The sequence below is a fragment of the Littorina saxatilis genome, linkage group LG17 (genome assembly GCF_037325665.1).
Source record: "Littorina saxatilis isolate snail1 linkage group LG17, US_GU_Lsax_2.0, whole genome shotgun sequence".
NCBI classification, from domain to species: domain Eukaryota; kingdom Metazoa; phylum Mollusca; class Gastropoda; order Littorinimorpha; family Littorinidae; genus Littorina; species Littorina saxatilis.
The window spans coordinates 35,912,128-35,931,537 of record NC_090261.1 but is presented as its reverse complement, the minus strand read 5'-3'; the positions used below and the strand labels follow the sequence as shown (position 1 = coordinate 35,931,537).

General features: G+C 40.5%; 2 protein-coding genes across 2 annotated transcripts in view; both read left to right on the top strand.

The window, feature by feature from the left end:
* The window catches only part of LOC138953540 (UDP-GalNAc:beta-1,3-N-acetylgalactosaminyltransferase 2-like), a 468,189-nt gene that overhangs the window by 204,222 nt on the left and 244,557 nt on the right, over window positions 1–19,410 (top strand). The window lies entirely within an intron of this gene.
* On the top strand, window positions 7,113–10,184 carry LOC138952772 (melatonin receptor type 1B-B-like). The gene has a single exon (XM_070324495.1). It carries the CDS (start codon window positions 7,171–7,173, stop codon window positions 8,275–8,277), a length of 1,107 nt encoding a protein of 368 aa, XP_070180596.1. The 5' UTR covers window positions 7,113–7,170; the 3' UTR covers window positions 8,278–10,184.

The following is a 19,410-nucleotide window of genomic DNA, read 5'->3' as shown; positions in this document are numbered from 1 at the left end:
CGGTGAGCTGATAATCCTGACATAAAGAGATTATTGTGGAGTGAATAGGAGTGATCTACGAAGGTTTTGCGTCATGCTTTTAACGTCAGTAATTTTGGATAGTGGACAATGAGGATTATGCTTTTCACAGAGCTTTGGCGTATCCACGGCTTTCGTTATTATTTGATAGTTGCTTCGTGCTCAAAACTCTAAAACAATGCTAACATTTACAGGAACAAGAGACTGCAGGTGAGAAGAACAAGAACAAGATAACAATAAAAATGTACTCACCAGAAACATGGACAATAACAAACGAACACGGACCGGTTTCGACGTTACGTCTTCATCAGGAAAAAATACTTAAAGCATAAAAGGAGAGATGACAGAAAGAGGAAAAGAAGAAAATCAGCAAAGAAGAACAGAGTCTTGGTAAAAAAAAAAAGACGCGCAAAACTAAAAAGTAATAATACTAAAACAATATGTAAAGAAAGAAGTCTTGGTGAAGAATATAAGAAGGGGAAGAGGGGAAAAACGACAAAAGAAATGCAAAAGGACCAAAAGGCTGTGATGGTGAGAGGAAGGGGGTAAGGGGGGGGGGGGGTAGAGAGAGAAAGGGAGAGAGCGATGCTAATGATGATGATGACACTTTATTTTACTTGTTGTTGTTGCAATTTTAAAAGTCAAAAATTGTCTTGTTTTTAAAGTAAGAGAAAAACATGGGGGTGGGGGAAGAAAAAGGGGAAACATGGAAACAAAATGTCATCTCCGAGTTCTCTGAATACATCCACAGTACAAAAACGGGGTGACGACGGAATAAGCCGTAAATAGCTCATAATGACCGAAACCCAAAGACTGTAACCTTTTGGATACTGATCCCACTCTGTGTGAACGTCCTGACACTGACCGGAGATAATCTTCAGCGTCTACTCAGGGTGCCGGGTCGCGCGCACTGTGCACGACCTTTTCTGATCGTAAAGGTTTGATGACAGTATCAGACAGCTCTGGGGTGCATATGTTAGATAATTCCATTCGCAGAATATGTTATTTCAGGTTGTTTTACATGTCTGCAGTGTCTAAAATGGATCTCTAGACATACTTTGCACAACCTTGTTTTTGTTTGTGAAAGTTCGATGACACTATTAGACAGCTGCTGGATTGTTTTGTTAGCCGTAACGGGTATTGTAGTTTCTTTTTACATGTCTGCAGTCTCCAAAATAGGTCTCTTGATATACTGTGCATTGTTTTTTGTTTTTTATTGTTTCTTAGAGTTCGTTGGCACTTTCCGACAGCTCTATAATGCAGAGCACTAGACGGTTTTACTCGTAGAAAACTGCAGTGTCGAAAAGCGATCTCGAAACATGATGCGCATACTTCGATGGATTCCTTTGGTAGGATATAACACTCCTTCCATAAGTGCAGATGGCTGATACCACCTAAATACGCATACATCAAAAGCCATGAGGGCGTAAAACTCGAGTCATATAACCCATATCATGTCCTTAAGAGGCGAAATATTTAGCCTGTAGGACATTCTCTCTTTCCTTTCCAGCAGCGGTCATATAAACACAACCATTGCTGTTCGTAAAGGTTCGATGACAGAATCAGTTGCACTGCCATGCAGTTGTTAGCAGAGTTCCTTTCTTTAACCTTCATCGTTCATAAGAGGCGCACAACCTTTCCTGGTCATATCAGACCGCTCTGTTGTTCGTCTGCTACCTGGGTATCTTTAGTGAAATAAAAATTGCGGCTCCTTACGTTACAGGGTTCAGTTCTGCACCGTTAGTGTTTACCTTCTGTGCACACCGCCTTTGATTGTGAAAAAGGTGATCATATCAAAAACTCATGCCATTCTATCATTATAGGAAGGTACCTTACGTTGAGAGTAAGTTTTGTTTTTAGTTGTTGGTTGAGGACATTAGTTTAGTGGAAACGGACACTGCTGCCGTTCTAACTGTAATTTTACAGCGGAAAGTGAAGTTCCAACTTGTTTACCAAGATTCCTTCCATAATTTGTGTTTAGACAGAATCGTTGTGCACACCTCGTTGCTGTTCGTAAAAGTTTGATGACACTATCAGACACCCTTTTGTGTAGCTGTTAGCTGGATTCCTTCACTTTTTTTCTCCTGGAAATGTCAGGCCATCGGCTATTGTGGAAGTAAATGATTGAAACTCAACATTACAGTTTAGATTCTGAACATTTTAAATGTCGCTATTGCCGCTGGGAGTCACTCGGTTTTAAGGTTTTGAAAAGTGTTACACTCCTCAGAGAGACAGACAGAGAGAGAGACAGACACACAGACACACAGACATACACACACACACACACACACACACACACACACACACACACACACACACACACACACAGACAGACACACAGACACACAGACAAGACAGACACACAGACAGACAGAGGGGGGGGGGGGGGTGGGCAGATGGAGGGCTTTTTATACTTCGGTTGGTATCAGACACAACAATTTAAGGAACGACCAGCCAAATTTATTCTCTTTTCCTTTTCTGTAATTTGGGGTGGTATCAGACAGACTGAAGCTGTGACACACCAGGGGGGTAGACAAGCTCATCCTGATTACCCATTTTCTTTTTAAAATTCGCAGACTTAGGCGGACAGCAGGGGACGCAGTTAAGCGAACGTCTGTCGCCATCTTGTCCTTAAGCCTGCGTCCTTTTCGCTTAGACACGATTTGATTGGCATTGAAAGCATCACAGAGCTAGAGGCCGAGCGCTAGACAATCAAGTGTTGTTGTTGTTGACTTTTTTTTAAGTGATTCCATCTGCTGAATGAATGTTGACGGCAAAACAGAAAGGACGTGTTCGACTTAGAAACTATCTCACGTATTTTGTTTTCAAATACAGTTGAACCTCCCTCTTAAGACTTCCGATTTAAGAATCCCCCCTCTCTTTTAAGACCTTGCTTTTTGCAGATGTTCTGTTCATCAAATCGGAAAATGTACATCCATTTTAGGACTCCCTTTTTTTAAAGACCTGATTTTCTCGGATTTGTAGAGGTTTTGATATGGGGTTTTCACTGTATTTATATTGAAGGTAAGCGTAATGTAAGACCATCGTCCACTTGCACACATGCTACAAAATCAACACCCTGGTTGCTTGCTGGGGTGAGTTGAAACTTTTGTGTGAATGAATTTCTTTAAAAGCCACAAGTGACTTTACAAAATAAATTCATTAAAAAATTCCATCTGTGCACATAGGGTACCCAGACCGTTATTTGTGTGGTATTTGGCCAAGTAGAGGGATGGTCTTATACCATGTAAAAGCCTGCCCTGATCTGAGATGGTTGTCCGAGCAGTTTTAACGAGACGGAGTGGGCCTTTTAACAAAGCGAAGTACTTCGGATGCGGATAAAAGATCACTTGCATTTAAATTCTTTGATTTTTTTTTTAAACGAAGTCGTTTAAGTCTGGAATTGCACTGCAAGCTATGACGTATTCTCGATTTACGCAATGGTGATTTGACTTTTGACTGAAAACTGCAGTGGGGATTTTGCTAGAAAAATAAAATTAAAAAAAGAAATCTACCGGGCGAACCAAACCTCTTTAACTCAGCAGACAAAGCCTAATAAGCATATTAAAATGAATTGAAAGGAAGCTGTTAGTTCCTGGGTTTGCTTTGCTTCTATGCTGGCCACTGCAGTGTTTGCTTTTGTTTGCAAGATCACCCGCAAGCCCGTGAACGCAGCTTAAAAATCAATATGGGTTTTTGTATTTTCTCACAGGTCTTGGGTAATGTTATGTTATTTTTCAACACGGAAGTCTTTTCTTCTGGATGATGTATGTGTTGTGTCAGGTATCATAATGTTTTTAGATAATATTCAAAGCGTTTTAATGTGTTTATCTTGTAATGGTGTATCGGATTATCATAAAGGCCGAACGCAATGCTCTGAATTCAAAAGCAAACTTCTTGCTCTTGGATTAACAACCAGTTCTGAAAACTATTTATGAAATTATTTAACCTAGCTTGCGTGGAAATATTTGTTTTCTGTAGGCTAATTTGGATTTCTGTTTGCAAGTTGGATATTTGCAGATGGAATGTAGACGGGAAAGAAGTTTTCTTTTGACTCGTTTCTTTGGAATCGTTATCTGTTTTTCTTTTAAACTAATAATTCTCCAGATAAAAAAATGTATATTTCCCGCAAAGCAGCTTATGTCTAAAATCGAGGTTTCGTAAAAGCTTTTGTGTTTTCGTTGCGCTAGTGGGACCTTAATTGCTTTTGGACTGCTGCATGCAGAAGGGGCAGTATTTTCTTTTCAGTGTGAGAACAGTGTCCTAATTTCTCGGTGCATTAGGCAGTATTCATGCTCTTTGTGAAGATGTAATCCTGGTATTTGTGGAGGAAAAAAATGTAGATCGAACAGTCTTGTCTGCACTTTCAAATGGGCACACTGAAAATTAGATTCGTAAATAGAACAAGATTTTCGGGACTTTATGTAAGACTCTTGTGGAAACTTCTTCAGACATCGCCTTTTTACATTTAGTCAAGCTTTGACTAAATGTTTTAACATAGAGGGGGGAATCGAGACGAGGGTCGTGGTGTATGTGTGTGTGTGTGTGTGTGTTTGTGTGTGTGTGTGTGTGTGTGTGTGTGTGTGTGTGTGTGTGTGTGTGTGTGTGTGTGTGTGTGTGTGTGTGTGTGTGTGTGTGTGTGTGTGTAGAGCGATTCAGAGTAAACTACTGGACCGATCTTTAATTATAAACATTTTCATGAGTGTTCCTGGGTATGATATCCCCAGACGTTTTTTTCATTTTTTCGATAAATGTCTTTGATGACGTCATATCCAGCATTTTGTAAAAGTTGAGGCGGCACTGTCACACCCTCATTTTTCAATCAAATTGATTGAAATTTTGGCCAAGCACTCTTCGACGAAGGCCGGACTTTGGTATTGCATTTCAGCTTGGAGGCTTAAAAATTAATTAATGACTTTGGTCATTAAAAATCTGAAAATTGTAATTAAAATTATTTGTTTTATAAAACGATCCAAAATTACGTTTATCGTATTCTTCATCATTTTTTGATTCCAAAAACATATAAATATGTTATATTCGGATTAAAAACAAGCTCTGAAAATTAAAAATCTCAAAATTATGATTAAAATTAATTTTCTGAAATCGATTTAAAAACAATTTCATCTTATTCCTTGTCCGTTCCTGGTTCCAAAAACATATAGATATGATATGTTTGGATTAAAAACACGTTCAGAGAGTTAAAAAGAATAGATATATAGAAAAGCGTGCTATCCTCCTCAGCGCAACTGCTACTGCGCTTTTCTGGATTGTTAATTTCACTGCCTTTTCCACGAGCGGTGGACAGACGATGCTACGAGTGTACGGTCTTGCGGAAAAAATGCAATTCGTTCATTTTAATTCTGTGAGTTCGACTGAGCTTGACTAAATGTTGTATTTTTGCCTTACGCGACTTGTTTCTGTTTAGTCTAGTGTGTGACGTACTGATGATGTTGGGACAAAGAAGTTTGATGTTGTAGATTTATGAAAGACGATTCTGCTTGTGCTAAAAAAAAACACCCACACAAACACAAAATCAATTGTTATTATGAAGTGGATTTGTTATTGTAATGATAGTGCTAGTGACTTTACGATAGAAACTTTAAGGCTTTAAGGTTGGAAAAAGTGGCTTGGGAATGGTATTTTGAAAGAAGGCTTTTCTTGTATTATGATCGATGTATTATTGTTATAATAGTACATCCGCCTTCCATGCTTACGTTTGCATGCACAAGAAAGTGCACATTCTCGGAGTGTCGTTCACATTGGACTTACATGATTTTGCGAATCAAAATAACAAACAAAAACAAGACAACAACAGCACCAACAACAATTAAAGAAAGAACACATTACATAAATAGTACGCACGCACACACACACACACACACACACACACACACACACACACACACACACACACACACACACACACACACTCACACACACACACACACACACACACACACACACACACACACACACTTGTGCAGGATGCACCAAACCGCCCAAACGCACGCATTTTAGTAGGAGTGCATCGTTCACACACATTAAATCATCCACATTGTCCCACCCCCCTCTCACATCATATCACTTTTCCAGACATGATCACTTCAATCAATAATGTTATCATTATTGTTGACCTTTTGTGATTCTGTGCAGATTGGAAACCAGACTTCAGGACATTGCTCTCCATTGAAGAGCGATCTACGGTGTTCGCCTAGACAGCTATCTACAGTTTTCTACCACAGAGATATCTACAGTTTTCTTCCAGAGAGCTATCTACAGTTTTCTCCAAGAGAGTTATCCACTGTTTTCGCCCACTCTACACGGATACGGAAAGCGGAACGGTGGCAAGTGAATCTGGTCCAGAGTCACAACTATCATGTTTTTTTCTCGGAACTGCACGGAGAATCCTACAATGGCTAAGGATGATGTGGAGGAGTGACAGGTAGTTTAACCACGCGATCAGATGAGACATAAAGTGGATATATTATGCAGCGTGTCCTAGCTGAACGAGACATATTCACAAGTCTTTCTGAGACATAGATTGTTGCCCACAAGTCTTTCATGAGACATAGATTGTTGCCCACAAGTCTTTCATGAGACATAGATTGTTGCCCACAAGTCTTTCATGAGACATAGATTGTTGCCCACAAGCTTTTCATGAGAAAAAGATTATTGCCCACAAGGCTGTCGTGAGACAAATTGTTGCTCACTAACCTTTCATGAGACAGAGATTGGAATCACAGGCATTTCGTAAAAAAACAGAGTATCGCTCAGCCGAAATAGTATGGATGATAGCTAGTGTGTGGGCCCTTATAATTACACTTGGCATAAACGCACCCAACACAAGGTTGGATCAGTGTAGTAGTAGGCTGGGACTTTCAATCACATAAACATCAGAGAATACAAACCGTCGACGGCGAGTACACTGACGGAGAGAAGCATCTGGAATTGATTATTACCAGGCATAAACGAATAAAACACAAAGCTTGATACATGTAGAAGGGCGGAAATAAAATATATCTGATTTTTCTCACAGCAAGAAGCCGTCGACGGAGAGCGCATTGATTAAGTACTGAGTGATATACGGTAAACGTGCAAAATATCGAAGTGAACTTACCAATCAACAGTTGGATTAAAAAGAAGTCAACAGTCATGGGTTCCCTGGTGACAGAAAAGGTGTCCACGACGATCCTAGTCGTGGCACCAGAAAACGTGTCGTTCAACCTCACGGAGCCGCATGGGAACGGTACGGACGACTCCGGACCCTCCCCGGTAGCTCTCCACGTGGGGGCCATCGTTATGCTGCTGGCGCTGCTCTGGGGCGTCTTCGCCAACACCCTGACGGCCGTCGTCATCCTCACGCAGCGCGACTTGAAGAACATCACCAACATCTTCATCGTCAGCCTGTGCATCAACGACATCATCAACCTGAGCATCAACAACCTGCTGGTGCTGGTGTCCTACTTCATGATGAGCTGGTCTATGGGCGAGGCGGTGTGCGAGATGGTGATGCACTTCACCGTCCTCCTCATGGGCTCCTCTCTCTGGCACACTGGCCTCATCTCCATCCACCGCCTCATTGTGGTGATCTTCAACAACTTCTACAAGACGATCTCCAAGAAAGCCTACATGTTGTTCGTGCTGATCACGGCCCGCGTGGTGCCCATGCTGTTCCTCATCACGCCGCATCTAGGCGAGATGTCGGAGTACCAGCCCAAGCTGCTGCGCTGCCTGGCCCACAAGGACCACGGGCTGTACACCATGCTTGTCAGCGTGGTTCTCATGATGCTGCCCTCGCTCATCCTCATCGTCTGCTACGTGGCCATCTTCGTCAAGGTGCACCAGTCCTCCAGCCACTTCAGGGCCACGAGGAAGCGCGAGTGGCTCCGCAGGGAGATCCAGATCACCAAGATGTTCGGCATGGTCTTCCTTCTGATCATCCTGGGCTACCTGCCATACGGCGTCGTGCGCTTCATCGACCGCAAGCTGGAGTTCTCCGCGGACTTTTACGTGGTCATCACCGTGCTCTACGCTGTGGCCAACTCCTGCAACCCCATCATCTACGGGGTCATGGATCGGAAGATTCGCCGCGCCTGCTTCGCCGCCCTGGGGCTGGAGCAGCGTTGTATGAAGGATGAGAAAAAGATGAAGCCTTCAGAGAGTGTGAGATCTAACGGAGAGGCTGAGCCTACTACTGAGGCCGTGCCCCTTAACGGTTCACCTGCCGGCAGACCGTCCCCTCAAAAGACCAGTGTATGACTAAATAACGACTGGGACGCGCTCTTCAGCTATCTGTCTGCCACCACCAAAGTGTAACTGCGTGACTCGTTGGTGAGTTTATGCTGAACATTGTTTGGCGGTGCGATATAAACTTCAGGGGTTGTGGTGAAATAACAAGTATTGGTGACAGAACTGAGCTCCTCGATTGTTTCGTCACCACCAATTGAAACAGACTCGTTTACTGAGTTTATACTGAGACTGGTTTTGTGGTGCGATTCAAATCGTCAGGGTTTGTTGTAAAAAAACAACTATGACATAAGCGAGCTCTTCGACTGTCTTACGTACGAGGGATATATGACTCCTTTCAAGTTGGGTCATTGTTACAGCGATGAATTTTATTTTTGAGACAGGAACGGTGACTTTCTTTCAGTTTCTGTGAAACTGGGCATATGGAGCTAAAGAATTCAAAGGTTGTGGATAGACTTCATATTTTCCTCGGCTGATGACTTTTGTGTTTTCTGGGATTGTTTCACAGGGACGAACACCGTGTGCGCACCTCTTCAGTATGTGTTTCACAATATCAACGATGGTTCAGAGAACTGGGGAGGTCTGGCTAACATTGAAATGATCTGTGTGGGCATCTGGTGCCAATATCTACTGTTGCAGGGTAGAATTCAGGAGTTTGGTTGGTGAATGAAGCAGAAACATTCTGATTTATCAGTGACTCAGGTTTCAAAGATCCCAATGCCTTTAACTTTTTGTGCTTTCTTTGAAATTTCATGGACCATACTGCAGTGAAAGTCAAATGGCAGTGGCTTCAAAACAGAAGAGGTGTAGAGTCTGCCAGAGTGTGTGAGAAGAACATCGCCGGAAGGCTGTGTGGGGAAGAATATTGAAGCGAGAAGCAGATGCTGGAATTAACTAAGAACTGGGGCGAACTCTGCAATGAGCATATTATGAAAACAACAATGAGCATATTATGAAAACACCCCAGTGCGACCCAATGCTGTGTCGAGGGGTTCACGTTGGACATCCTGAGAAGGGGGATTAGGTCTGCAGTTCTTGTACTGCCATCATCAAACTGTAACTCCGTCTGATTGAAAAGGAGAAGATTATAAGTTCAAGACAAGTGTTGTGCGCCTTCTGTTTTAAGATTTTGCAGCTGGCACATGTGTGCATCTTTACGATGGTGTGTTTTGAAAACCAGCGGCAAAAACGCGAGTGTGTGAAAATAAAGATTGAGAAGCAGGTATACGAAGTTACACCATGGATGGGATTTGCACCTTGTGCGTGTGTTGAAGAGATCATATGTCAGGTGGCAAAGAGTGCGTCTGGTAGGGATAAGATAAAGAATAGCAATGATAACGAAGTTAACAGCTGAGTTTGGGTACGTTGCACCTGGCATCAGTAAAAGTTGATACCTGTGTGTTAAATGTTCGGATCAGCTCCAAAATGGCCAAAGCTTGCTTTTAGAAGTAGTGGTAAGATTTGCAACTTCAGGGATTTCCGGTTTTCCGTGATGCCTCGTCGTAATCAGCGAAATCTTCGGTGTGTTTGAAAACGTTTAATTAGCTTTAAATGACCATGTTACTCACTGGGCTGTAAAACGCAACAAGTTGCATGATGCACCCGTGAAAGCCTGAATGCATGATTGAACTTTCTGTTCGAAAGTGATCTAGTCATATGCTTCAAGCACGTGCGCAGTTGAGACATGTTATAATGAGACCATCACAGTCATGCTACTCGTCAAACTGTTACTTTCAGATCAGTGTCAGAGTCTACGGAGAAGATGGTTTCTAAAGTCGTATGTGCAATGCATACAATTGTGTAAGCGGAAAGAAAATGTGCAACATCGAAAACCACTTTGGTGAGCTGGAAAAGGTCCGGTAGATGTGTATCATCAGACTCCAGGTTGCTTGTACTGTATGCCGTTTGAATAACGAAGAATGTGGAGAGAAGAGAGAGAGAGAGAGAGAGAGAGAGAGAGAGAGAGAGAGAGAGAGAGAGAGAGAGAGAGAGAGAGAGAGAGAGAGAGAGAGACTTCAAACTACTAAATGTGAGTGCAATATTTCAAAGAAACAGAAGCTCAAAGCTCTCATTTTCTCTAAAAACAACTTGTGACATTGAATGAGAGTGACGTTGAACGCTGTTCAGATGTCATTCTTTAGAATGGTATTTGTGTTCGTCTGGAAAGTATTGTATTGAAAAACTTGTACAGGCACTATGGGATGATATCTAAGAGCGTGTCTGTGCAGATTTAGCAGCACACCACAACTTTTACAATCAGTACTGACTTGCGTAATGAACACGGCCGTAAACCAAGGACCTGACCATGTGATGTACATGGACTTCGCATCACCCAACAATGGTTCAGTGTCGACATTCTTGAAGCAACCAGCGGAAAGTTGGTGTTTCTTCAGCGCAGTACAGTGCTTGCTGATGCGATGTCTAAATAGTTGTTCATTAAGACACCATGATAATTTGCTCATAAGTACTTGTCTGTGGCTACCCGTTGATGATGTAGGATTGTGATATCGTGTCTTGGTATTGGTTGAGGATTATGTCATTGTTTCTCAGTGTTGATTTAGAAATAAAATACTGTGTATCAGATTTGATTTAGGGTTATATTAACGTGTCTCAGTGTCGATCGAGGATTATTATGTCTCAGTGTCGATTGAAGATAATATTGTTATGTCTCAGTATCGATTGAAGATAATATTATTGTGTCTCAGTACCGATTGAAGATAATATCAGTATGTCTCAGTATCGATTGAAGATACTATTATTGTGTCTCAGTATCGATTGAAGGTAATATTATTATGTCTTCCCCCCGCGGGTTAGGGGGAAGAATTTACCCGATGCTCCCCAGCATGTCGTAAGAGGCGACTAACGAATTCTGTTTCTCCTTTTACCCTTGTTAAGTGTTTCTTGTATAGAATATAGTCAATTTTTGTAAAGATTTTAGTCAAGCAGTATGTAAGAAATGTTAAGTCCTTTGTACTGGAAACTTGCATTCTCCCAGTAAGGTAATATATTGTACTACGTTGCAAGCCCCTGGAGCAAATTTTTGATTAGTGCTTTTGTGAAGAAGAAACAATTGACAAGTGGCTCTATCCCATCTCCCCCCTTTCCTCGTCGCGATATAACCTTCGTGGTTGAAAACGACGTTAAACACCAAATAAAGAAACAAAGATTATTATGTCTCAGTATCGATTGAAGATAATATTATTATGTCTCAGTATAGATTTAAGATAATATTATTATGTCTCAGTATAGATTGAAGATAATAGTATTATGTCTCAGTATCGATTGAAGATTATAGTATTATGTCTCAGTATCGATGGAGGACGATAATATCGTGTCTCACTATCGATTGAGGATTATATTATTGTATATCTGTGTTGATTGTGGATTCTGATTCTGTGTCGCAGTATTGATTGAGAATTATTGTGACGCTGCGTCTTGATATTATATGATGTTATACAGCATCAGTCTTACACATGTTGTCAATATAACACACACACATGTTATTCTTTCATACTAAAACTGACAGAGCTAAGTGACTGTAACTTTTCATAGCGAATAATAATGAACGATCTGATAGTTACAACGACACGAATCGAATCTGCTCCTTCTTGTACAGATGATATTGTTGCTAACGGCTGCCGGTGCAGTCCAGGTTTCTTTTTCTTCTGCAACTATTGGTTCGTAATTATCATGCGGACCTATACTCACGTTCTGTGTGAAAAGAAACAGACTGTGTACAAAACAGTAATGTCATTTTCCCCCAGATTTAATGATTCCTTCAAGTCTGAAGTGATCGCGCGCGTGTAAGTGTGTGTCCGCGCGTTTGTGTGTGAGTGTCTGTCAGTGTATCTGTGTCTGTGCATATGTCTGCCTGTGCGTCGCTGTGTCAATAGATGTCGATGTTTTTTTCTCCAGTTCTCGTCGTATTTGTATTTTGGACCATACCGGATATTGTTTTGTTTTGACATATTGTTTGAAATGAACAACTCATCACTATCGTTTTGGGTGGGGTTTTTTTTTAATCCAGTACTAGTATACCGGATTTTCTTGCTCGCTGTCGCAAGTGTTTGAAAGGTACGCAAAACAGCCGCGTACGTCGTACATTGCACTTACAACCTGGGTAAGACTGAAAAAAACATTGTGCTGAAATCGCACAAAGGCGAGATCAATGATCTTATTTTAGGGGGTAAACTTCGGGTTCTCCCGTTAAACTGATTTCAACTGTCAGGGAGGCACAGGGTGAAACATTTATAGCGATTCCTTGCTGGCGGGATTTTAAAAGCACTACTCGCTCTTATGACCTTTCCTTTCGTGACGTTGACTCGGTCACTACGCCACGCGCGGAAGACATACAATGGCGTCGCGTCTCTCTCTCTAGCTCTGTTTCTAATCAAAGTTTCCTTGCTACGTCTTTTATTAAAATAGAAAAAAATAGTTTAAAAAACGGGGGGGAAAAGGGTTGAGGCGGTGGGTTATTCTCTGTGTAACCGATTGATTGATAGGAGCATAGGTGTTTTTTTTTAGTTTTTTTTTTTAGAGAATGTAATTTATGTTGTGTACAACAAACACAGAAGAAATGATAGAAAAATAAAGAACCCAGAAAACACGAGGTCTCTGAAGATTCACACATCCAATGTATGGTTGAATTCGCTTGCCTAATACGTTTGATCCGAAGTTTCCAAATCCACGAAGTTTGCGAAGAGAAGTTTTTTGAACCTACGTATCGGTGAACGAATCAAACAAGCGGCGAGTTCAGCAGCCAACCACTGACGAGGACGATGTACGTGTACACGTCTTTCCGGAGATATTTTGCCATACTTGTATAGTGTCCGAAATTAGCGTAAAGTATTTGGCAGAAGAATGTCCGAAGTTAATAGAATGAAAATATTCAGACTATTTCGTGAATTCGTTGTGAGTACTTGCCAAACTCAGTCTGTTGTACAAATTCTGATTGCTTGGTTTGATGTCATTAGCGGGGACGCTTGACTTCGTTTATCCCTGCAAAACTAAATTGACGATTAATAAAAAAAAAAGTAAAAAAAAGTCTTGTGTCTTAAGTTTTCAAGTAGTTGGTTTTTTTTTACCCAATACACAAATTGACAATCAATACAGATAATTAACTTTTGTCAAACCATTTTGTGGCGGAGCGTGCATTCCACGTATATATTAGGCTGAGTTGACTTGAGTTTGCTTCCTCAGAGTGTGTGAGTATGTGAGTGTGTATATATATGTTTGTGTGTGTGTGCGTGTGTGTGTGTGTGTGTGTGTGTGTGTGTGTGTGTGTGTGTGTGTGTGTGTGTTGTATGTGTGTGTGTGTGTGTGTGTGTGTGTGTGTGTGTGTGTGTGTGTGTGTGTGTGTGTGTGTGAGAGAGGTACATACAACGCTGGTTTTCTGCATAGTTTGCGATCATTATGGACATATCAGATACTGTTAAAAAGGAGTGGATTGTTTTGAATTTGTAAATAATTTGAATGTTTTACTGTTTATTTTATCTTTTTCACCTGATAATCAGATTTTTTTTTTAACAATGGTAAGTGTTGTTTTTTTTAATCATCAAGACCAATTGTGGAGGTTCGAGCTATTGAACAAATCAGTTGTAATAATACTTTTGTTTTGAATCGTTGATGTCGTTGTGGATATTTTTTTAACACTATCCTTTTTTTTCTGGACACAGCCTTCAAAAGTTATGCGTCGACGGGAAACAGGTTTTTTACATTTCAGTAGAACACTGTCGGTATTGCTTCCCTGTATATAAAGTGTATTTCGTTGTAGTTTTTGTTTGTTTGGTATAATCTTTTCCCTTGTTGAGCAACGTGATAGATTTAACGAAATGATATTCCATTGCAAGTATCTGTATTATGTATATGTGCGAGGGGGAACAATGAACTTTCGTCGTACTGTTTAGCTGAGCGATAAAACTTGTCGGATAAAAGGTAGATGATATTAAATATAGCCCCCTGTTAATGATAACATGCAAACATTTACAATTTGTGTGTCTGCTGTTAGCGTTGGTGGTTTGGAAAAATTCACATTTTATGAATTGTGAATGCAACCTGAAACGCTCATAATTGCAAATCATCAGTAGAAAAAGCTGTTGTCAGAATAAAAATCAATTTTGTCAAGGTCAGGTCAGAGGCACATTTTGCATCCCCTTACCCCACCCACCGCAACCCCACCCCCATCCGCTTCCATTTGTATCCATCACGAAACGATTAACAATATTAAGTAATGAAACGTGCAGTTTGAAATGATATACTTCAGAAACGAAACCAATGGCGCTCAATGTATGTGCTGAGTGCAAAAGACTGCAAAAATACTGTTTTTTTCTTTATGAAACATTGTCACGGTATACTTCAAGGGAACGCTTTTAAGCTGAAACTGAATTAACATTGGCGCGGTATACTTCAAGGGGACGCTTTTAAGCTGAAACTGAATTATTCCGATGAGGAATTGCAATCTTTTCATGTTGCCCCTAAACGAATTTAAGTTTACTTACTTTAAATTATAATTCCCTCTTTGTTCGCCCGGTTTGTTTGTGGATGTTGTTCCATGTTTCATGTTCCAACCGTTTTGCTTACATATTGTACACTAGAGGAATACCCGGCTATATAGAGATAGATGACAGTGGATTTTTCGATAAATAGATTCGACCTTTGCACTTTTACAGTGAGGACAACTTACGGGTACATGCAAGGAAAGCCCACAACTTCTAAGGCGAACAACTCTGCAGAGTCTGCTGTGAAGGGCGACGGTAGTCTCCCTGTAACACTCGACCCCCTTTGAATGAACTTTGTCTCCAAAGTTCCGAACCATGGACCCGCCAAGCTTAGGTCCCTCCCAGGTTGGTGGAATGGGAACAGCACGAACATGATTCAGTGGCCTGAACATTTCATGTCGAGTTCCATCCCTGTCGACGACGCCAAATGTAACCGAGTGCCAAAACACCACAATCACCTTTGAAGGCGAAGTCCACTCACACGGGATTGAGAATTTTAGAGCATATTTCTAAGCCCTTTAATAACTGTTATGGCTTCTCAAAGAAAGGCCCGAACATACAGACACACCAAAGCCGCCAGACCACATCACAAACAGAACTCTACAATCCACAGGTGTTACCCACACACACACACACACACACACACACACACACACACACACACACACACACACACACACACACACACACACACACACACACACACACACACAGAAGCCGTATATATATATACATATATATGTATATCTATATCTATAAATATATAGAGATAGATGACAGTGTATTTTTCGCATGGCTATAAATTGATTCGAACTTTGCACTTTTACAGTGAGGACAACTTACGGGTGCAAGGAAAGCGTTCTGGACAGTGCAGTGACATTCTAAAAATAGTAACGTAGTAACGGGAATATGGATTGACGCCTCTTCGTCGTCGTCCTCCTCCTCCCCTCTTCCCCTCCTCTTTCCTCCCTCCTCCTTCTTCTTTCTACTTCTTTTTGTAAAAAAAAAAGTCAACAAAAACAGAATGGCGTTTTTATGCGCAAGCCATATATAGGTCAAGTCTGTACGTTCGCCCACTCAGTGGCGATAGGATTTGACTGCCGGTAAAGCTAAATTAAGCAAAATTCTAATAAACAGTACATGTACTCTTTTCTCACAGACTACGTGACATTTAACAAAATTCGGTATGTCATTGTTAGCATTCAAGTCCCTGAAGAGTCGGAGAACCAATGACAAATGTTAACCTACAAGAAAACGTGACATTTAACAAAATTCGGTATGTCATTGTTAGTATTCAAGTCCCTGAAGAGTCGGAGAACCAATGACAAATGTTAACCTACAAGAAAACGTGACATTTAACAAAATTCAGTATGTCATTGTTAGTATTCAAGTCCCTGAAGAGTCGGAGAACCAATGACAAATGTTAACCTTCAAGAAAACGTGACATTTAACAAAATTCGGAATGTCTTTGTTAGCATTCAAGTCCCTGAAGAGTCGGAGAACCAATGACAAATGTTAACCTACACAAAAACGCAACGGGTTTGGGAGAGAAAAAAAAGGATGGAACAGAAAATGAAAAAGAAACAAATCACCCTCTTAATTGGCGGTTTTGAAGAATGTCTGTGGAGAATTCTTCGGATGCAGCAAAGTATCTAGTGATTGTTTTTTATTCTTTCCTTTAACACGAACGTGTCAAAAATGTTACAGAAAATTGAAAAGATTGTTTCATCAGTTACGTACATTCCCTCCATAGAGTTATCTCCGACAACGGCATTCTCTTTTGGAATGTCTTCGAGTGAGGGCATAAAAAGAATTAGGAGTTGTATCCAAAGTGTTTGCGTGGGACTGGAAAATCGATGACAAATTAATTGACTGCCTATTTGTATTCTAATTTCTGTCGTGGTTCAAATTTATGTTCATCAATAGATGTGCGCAGAGTTGGTTTCGTTGTTTGGTGAGGGAGGGCTTTTCTTGGGGAGTTCAAGAAAAAGCCATTTAAATGTTTATCTGACATTAAAATAGATTTTTTTTCAGATTTTTTCTGTCAACTGCACTGGTTTTCGGTTATCTACAGACCGTTTTGAGAAGTATAGTTATTTGTGAGTCTAATTGCGCGTGTGTGTGGGTGTGTTTGTGTGTGTGTGTGTGTGTATGTGTGTGTGTGTGTGTGTGTGTGTGTGTGTGTGTGTGTGTGTGTGTGTGTGTTGGTGTGTGCGTGTGTTGGTGGGGAGTAGGGGGAGAGGGTGCGTGTGAAAGTGTGCGGGCGTGTCTGTGTCTGTGCCGAAATGCCCAGATATGTCAAGACTAGCCCCAAGGTCCCTGATTTTGCTTCTTTCTGCACCTTATTACATTTAGTCAAGTTTTGACGAAATGTTTTAACATAGAGGGGGGAATCGAGACGAGGGTCGTGGTGTATGTGTGTGTGTCTGTCTGTCTGTGTGTGTGTGTAGAGCGATTCAGACTAAACTACTGGTCCGATCTTTATGAAATTTGACATGAGAGTTCCTGGGTATGATATCCTCAGACGTTTTTTTTCATTTTTTTGATAAATGTCTTTGATGACGTCATATCCGGCTTTTCGTGAAAGTTGAGGCGGCACTGTCACACCCTCATTTTTCAACCAAATTGGTTGACATTTTGGTCAAGTAATCTCCGACGAAGCCCGGACTTCGGTATTGCATTTCAGCTTGGTGGCTTAAAAATTAATTAATGACTTTGGTCATTAAAAATCGGGAAATTGTAAAAATAAAATAAAATTTATATTCTCTTAAGCCACTCGATCAAACGAAACCATGCAGTGTACACTTTAACCGGATAGACCCCAAACTTGATGTCTGATTTCTCCAGCAGATTCCACTTCCTTTCTGCACAGGAAATGAAACTTGCAGAACGCGTACTCCATGTATAAAATCTGGTTTTCAAATCGATCCTGGTTGGGAAAAAAGATGAGAAAATCTACACATAGATTCGTTCTTGTCTTCGGGACTGAGAAATCGAGTTTAGATTTTGTATACAGTGTACGTTGCGGGAGCACACACCACCCCCACCCCCCCCCCTACCCCACCTCTCTCTCTCTCTCTCTCTCTCTCTCTCTCTCTCTCTCTCTCTCTCTCTCTCTCTCAATGCCTAGATTTGGTCCACGTTCCCATGAAACAGTGTTTTTGTTGTCCAGTGTTCTAAATATCCTAATTGAGATTTGCTATTTCCACTGAGTGGACAACTGTCTTTTTATTTAAGGTATTAACAAGACAGTTAGCGGCGCTGAATATGTCTTTTTATATTTTTACCAGGATATCAATGAAAGTCATAAACAACTTTCTTTTGGTTGCAAAGGTGCACACGCTCCTTGGCAATACTCGCACATTTAAAAAACAAACATCGATCAACTGTCCTAAAAGTGTACAACTCCACTTTCTTCTCTAAATACATTTAAGATAGATAGATAATTTAGATAGATAGATAATGTATTGCCAAGTGTACAATACATGAATGAACATAAAAAATACACGAGGAAAGCAGCTTGCTGTGTGATAAAAACAAAAATAAATAGCATTCATACATCACTGGCGCATAGCATCATACATACATGGGTAAGACAATTTGGTATCACAGTAACTAATACATACACTATACAGACATGGTGAGAACTATGAAACTCTAAGAGCTATCGGAACGATAGGTATTAAAACCTTCACGACGTTTTTATTTATGTATTAAACATCGGTTAACTCCTGCAAGTTCAAGGCCCAACTTTCAGAAGATATAGGATGAACCCCAAAATTTTCTGTGTGACATGTTTTACAATACAGTAATTCGTGTCAGTCTTAAAATAAAACGATTAACTCTCCAATGAGCTTTTGAACCCATTTTTATTAAACGAGTTAATGGGGGAAAAAATCGACCTTTTCAGTGGTACGTGTGCAGTACAGCAAAACGCGCAAGTCATAAAGCATCGGTTAACTTCTAGGATTATATGACTTTACTTCCAGAAGACAAATGACATGGGGGAAAAAGAATTTTGTATACAAGGAACCAATCGGTGCTGACAAAAAACCCACTCATATAACTTTTTTTCCCTGTATACAAATAAGAAATGCAATTCGCAAGCAGTCAAAGAAAATCAGGGCACGTGTTTTGTTTCATAAAACATGCGTGTTACTCCTACGAGTTCATGCATCGAGTCATAGAAACAATTGAATTTTGTATTTATCATTTTTTGTTTTACTGTTATGTTTATAGAACGAACACTCACTGTATTATATTTCCCTGTATAACATAGAACATAAGATATTGCGATAAACAAACAAAAACAGTTTTGTCGCTCTCGCACAAAGAGGTATCGCAGATGACGCATTTAATGTTCTAAACAAACCGGACATAAACTTTGTATGTATATAACAGTGAGTTACTTCTATAAAAAGAAATGACAGATGTGAAATAAAGAGAAATGTTCAGAATAACTTACATAACTATTCAGCCCTGTTTTTGTCTGTACGTTCCTTAAACCGATCAGTTTTGTAACTTTTGTTGGGGGAAAAGATACGCTATTTCATTTTTACAGTTTTCCCTCTCAATCATCGGCTGTTGTTGTTTTCTTCTTTAATTTTAATTTCGTTTTATATGTTCATTCAACTTCTTTGCAATTGTA

Bases quoted from the DNA above. Each gene is read 5' to 3' on its own strand.
- LOC138952772 (XM_070324495.1), top strand. From the start codon at position 7,171: ATGGGTTCCCTGGTGACAGAAAAGGTGTCCACGACGATCCTAGTCGTG.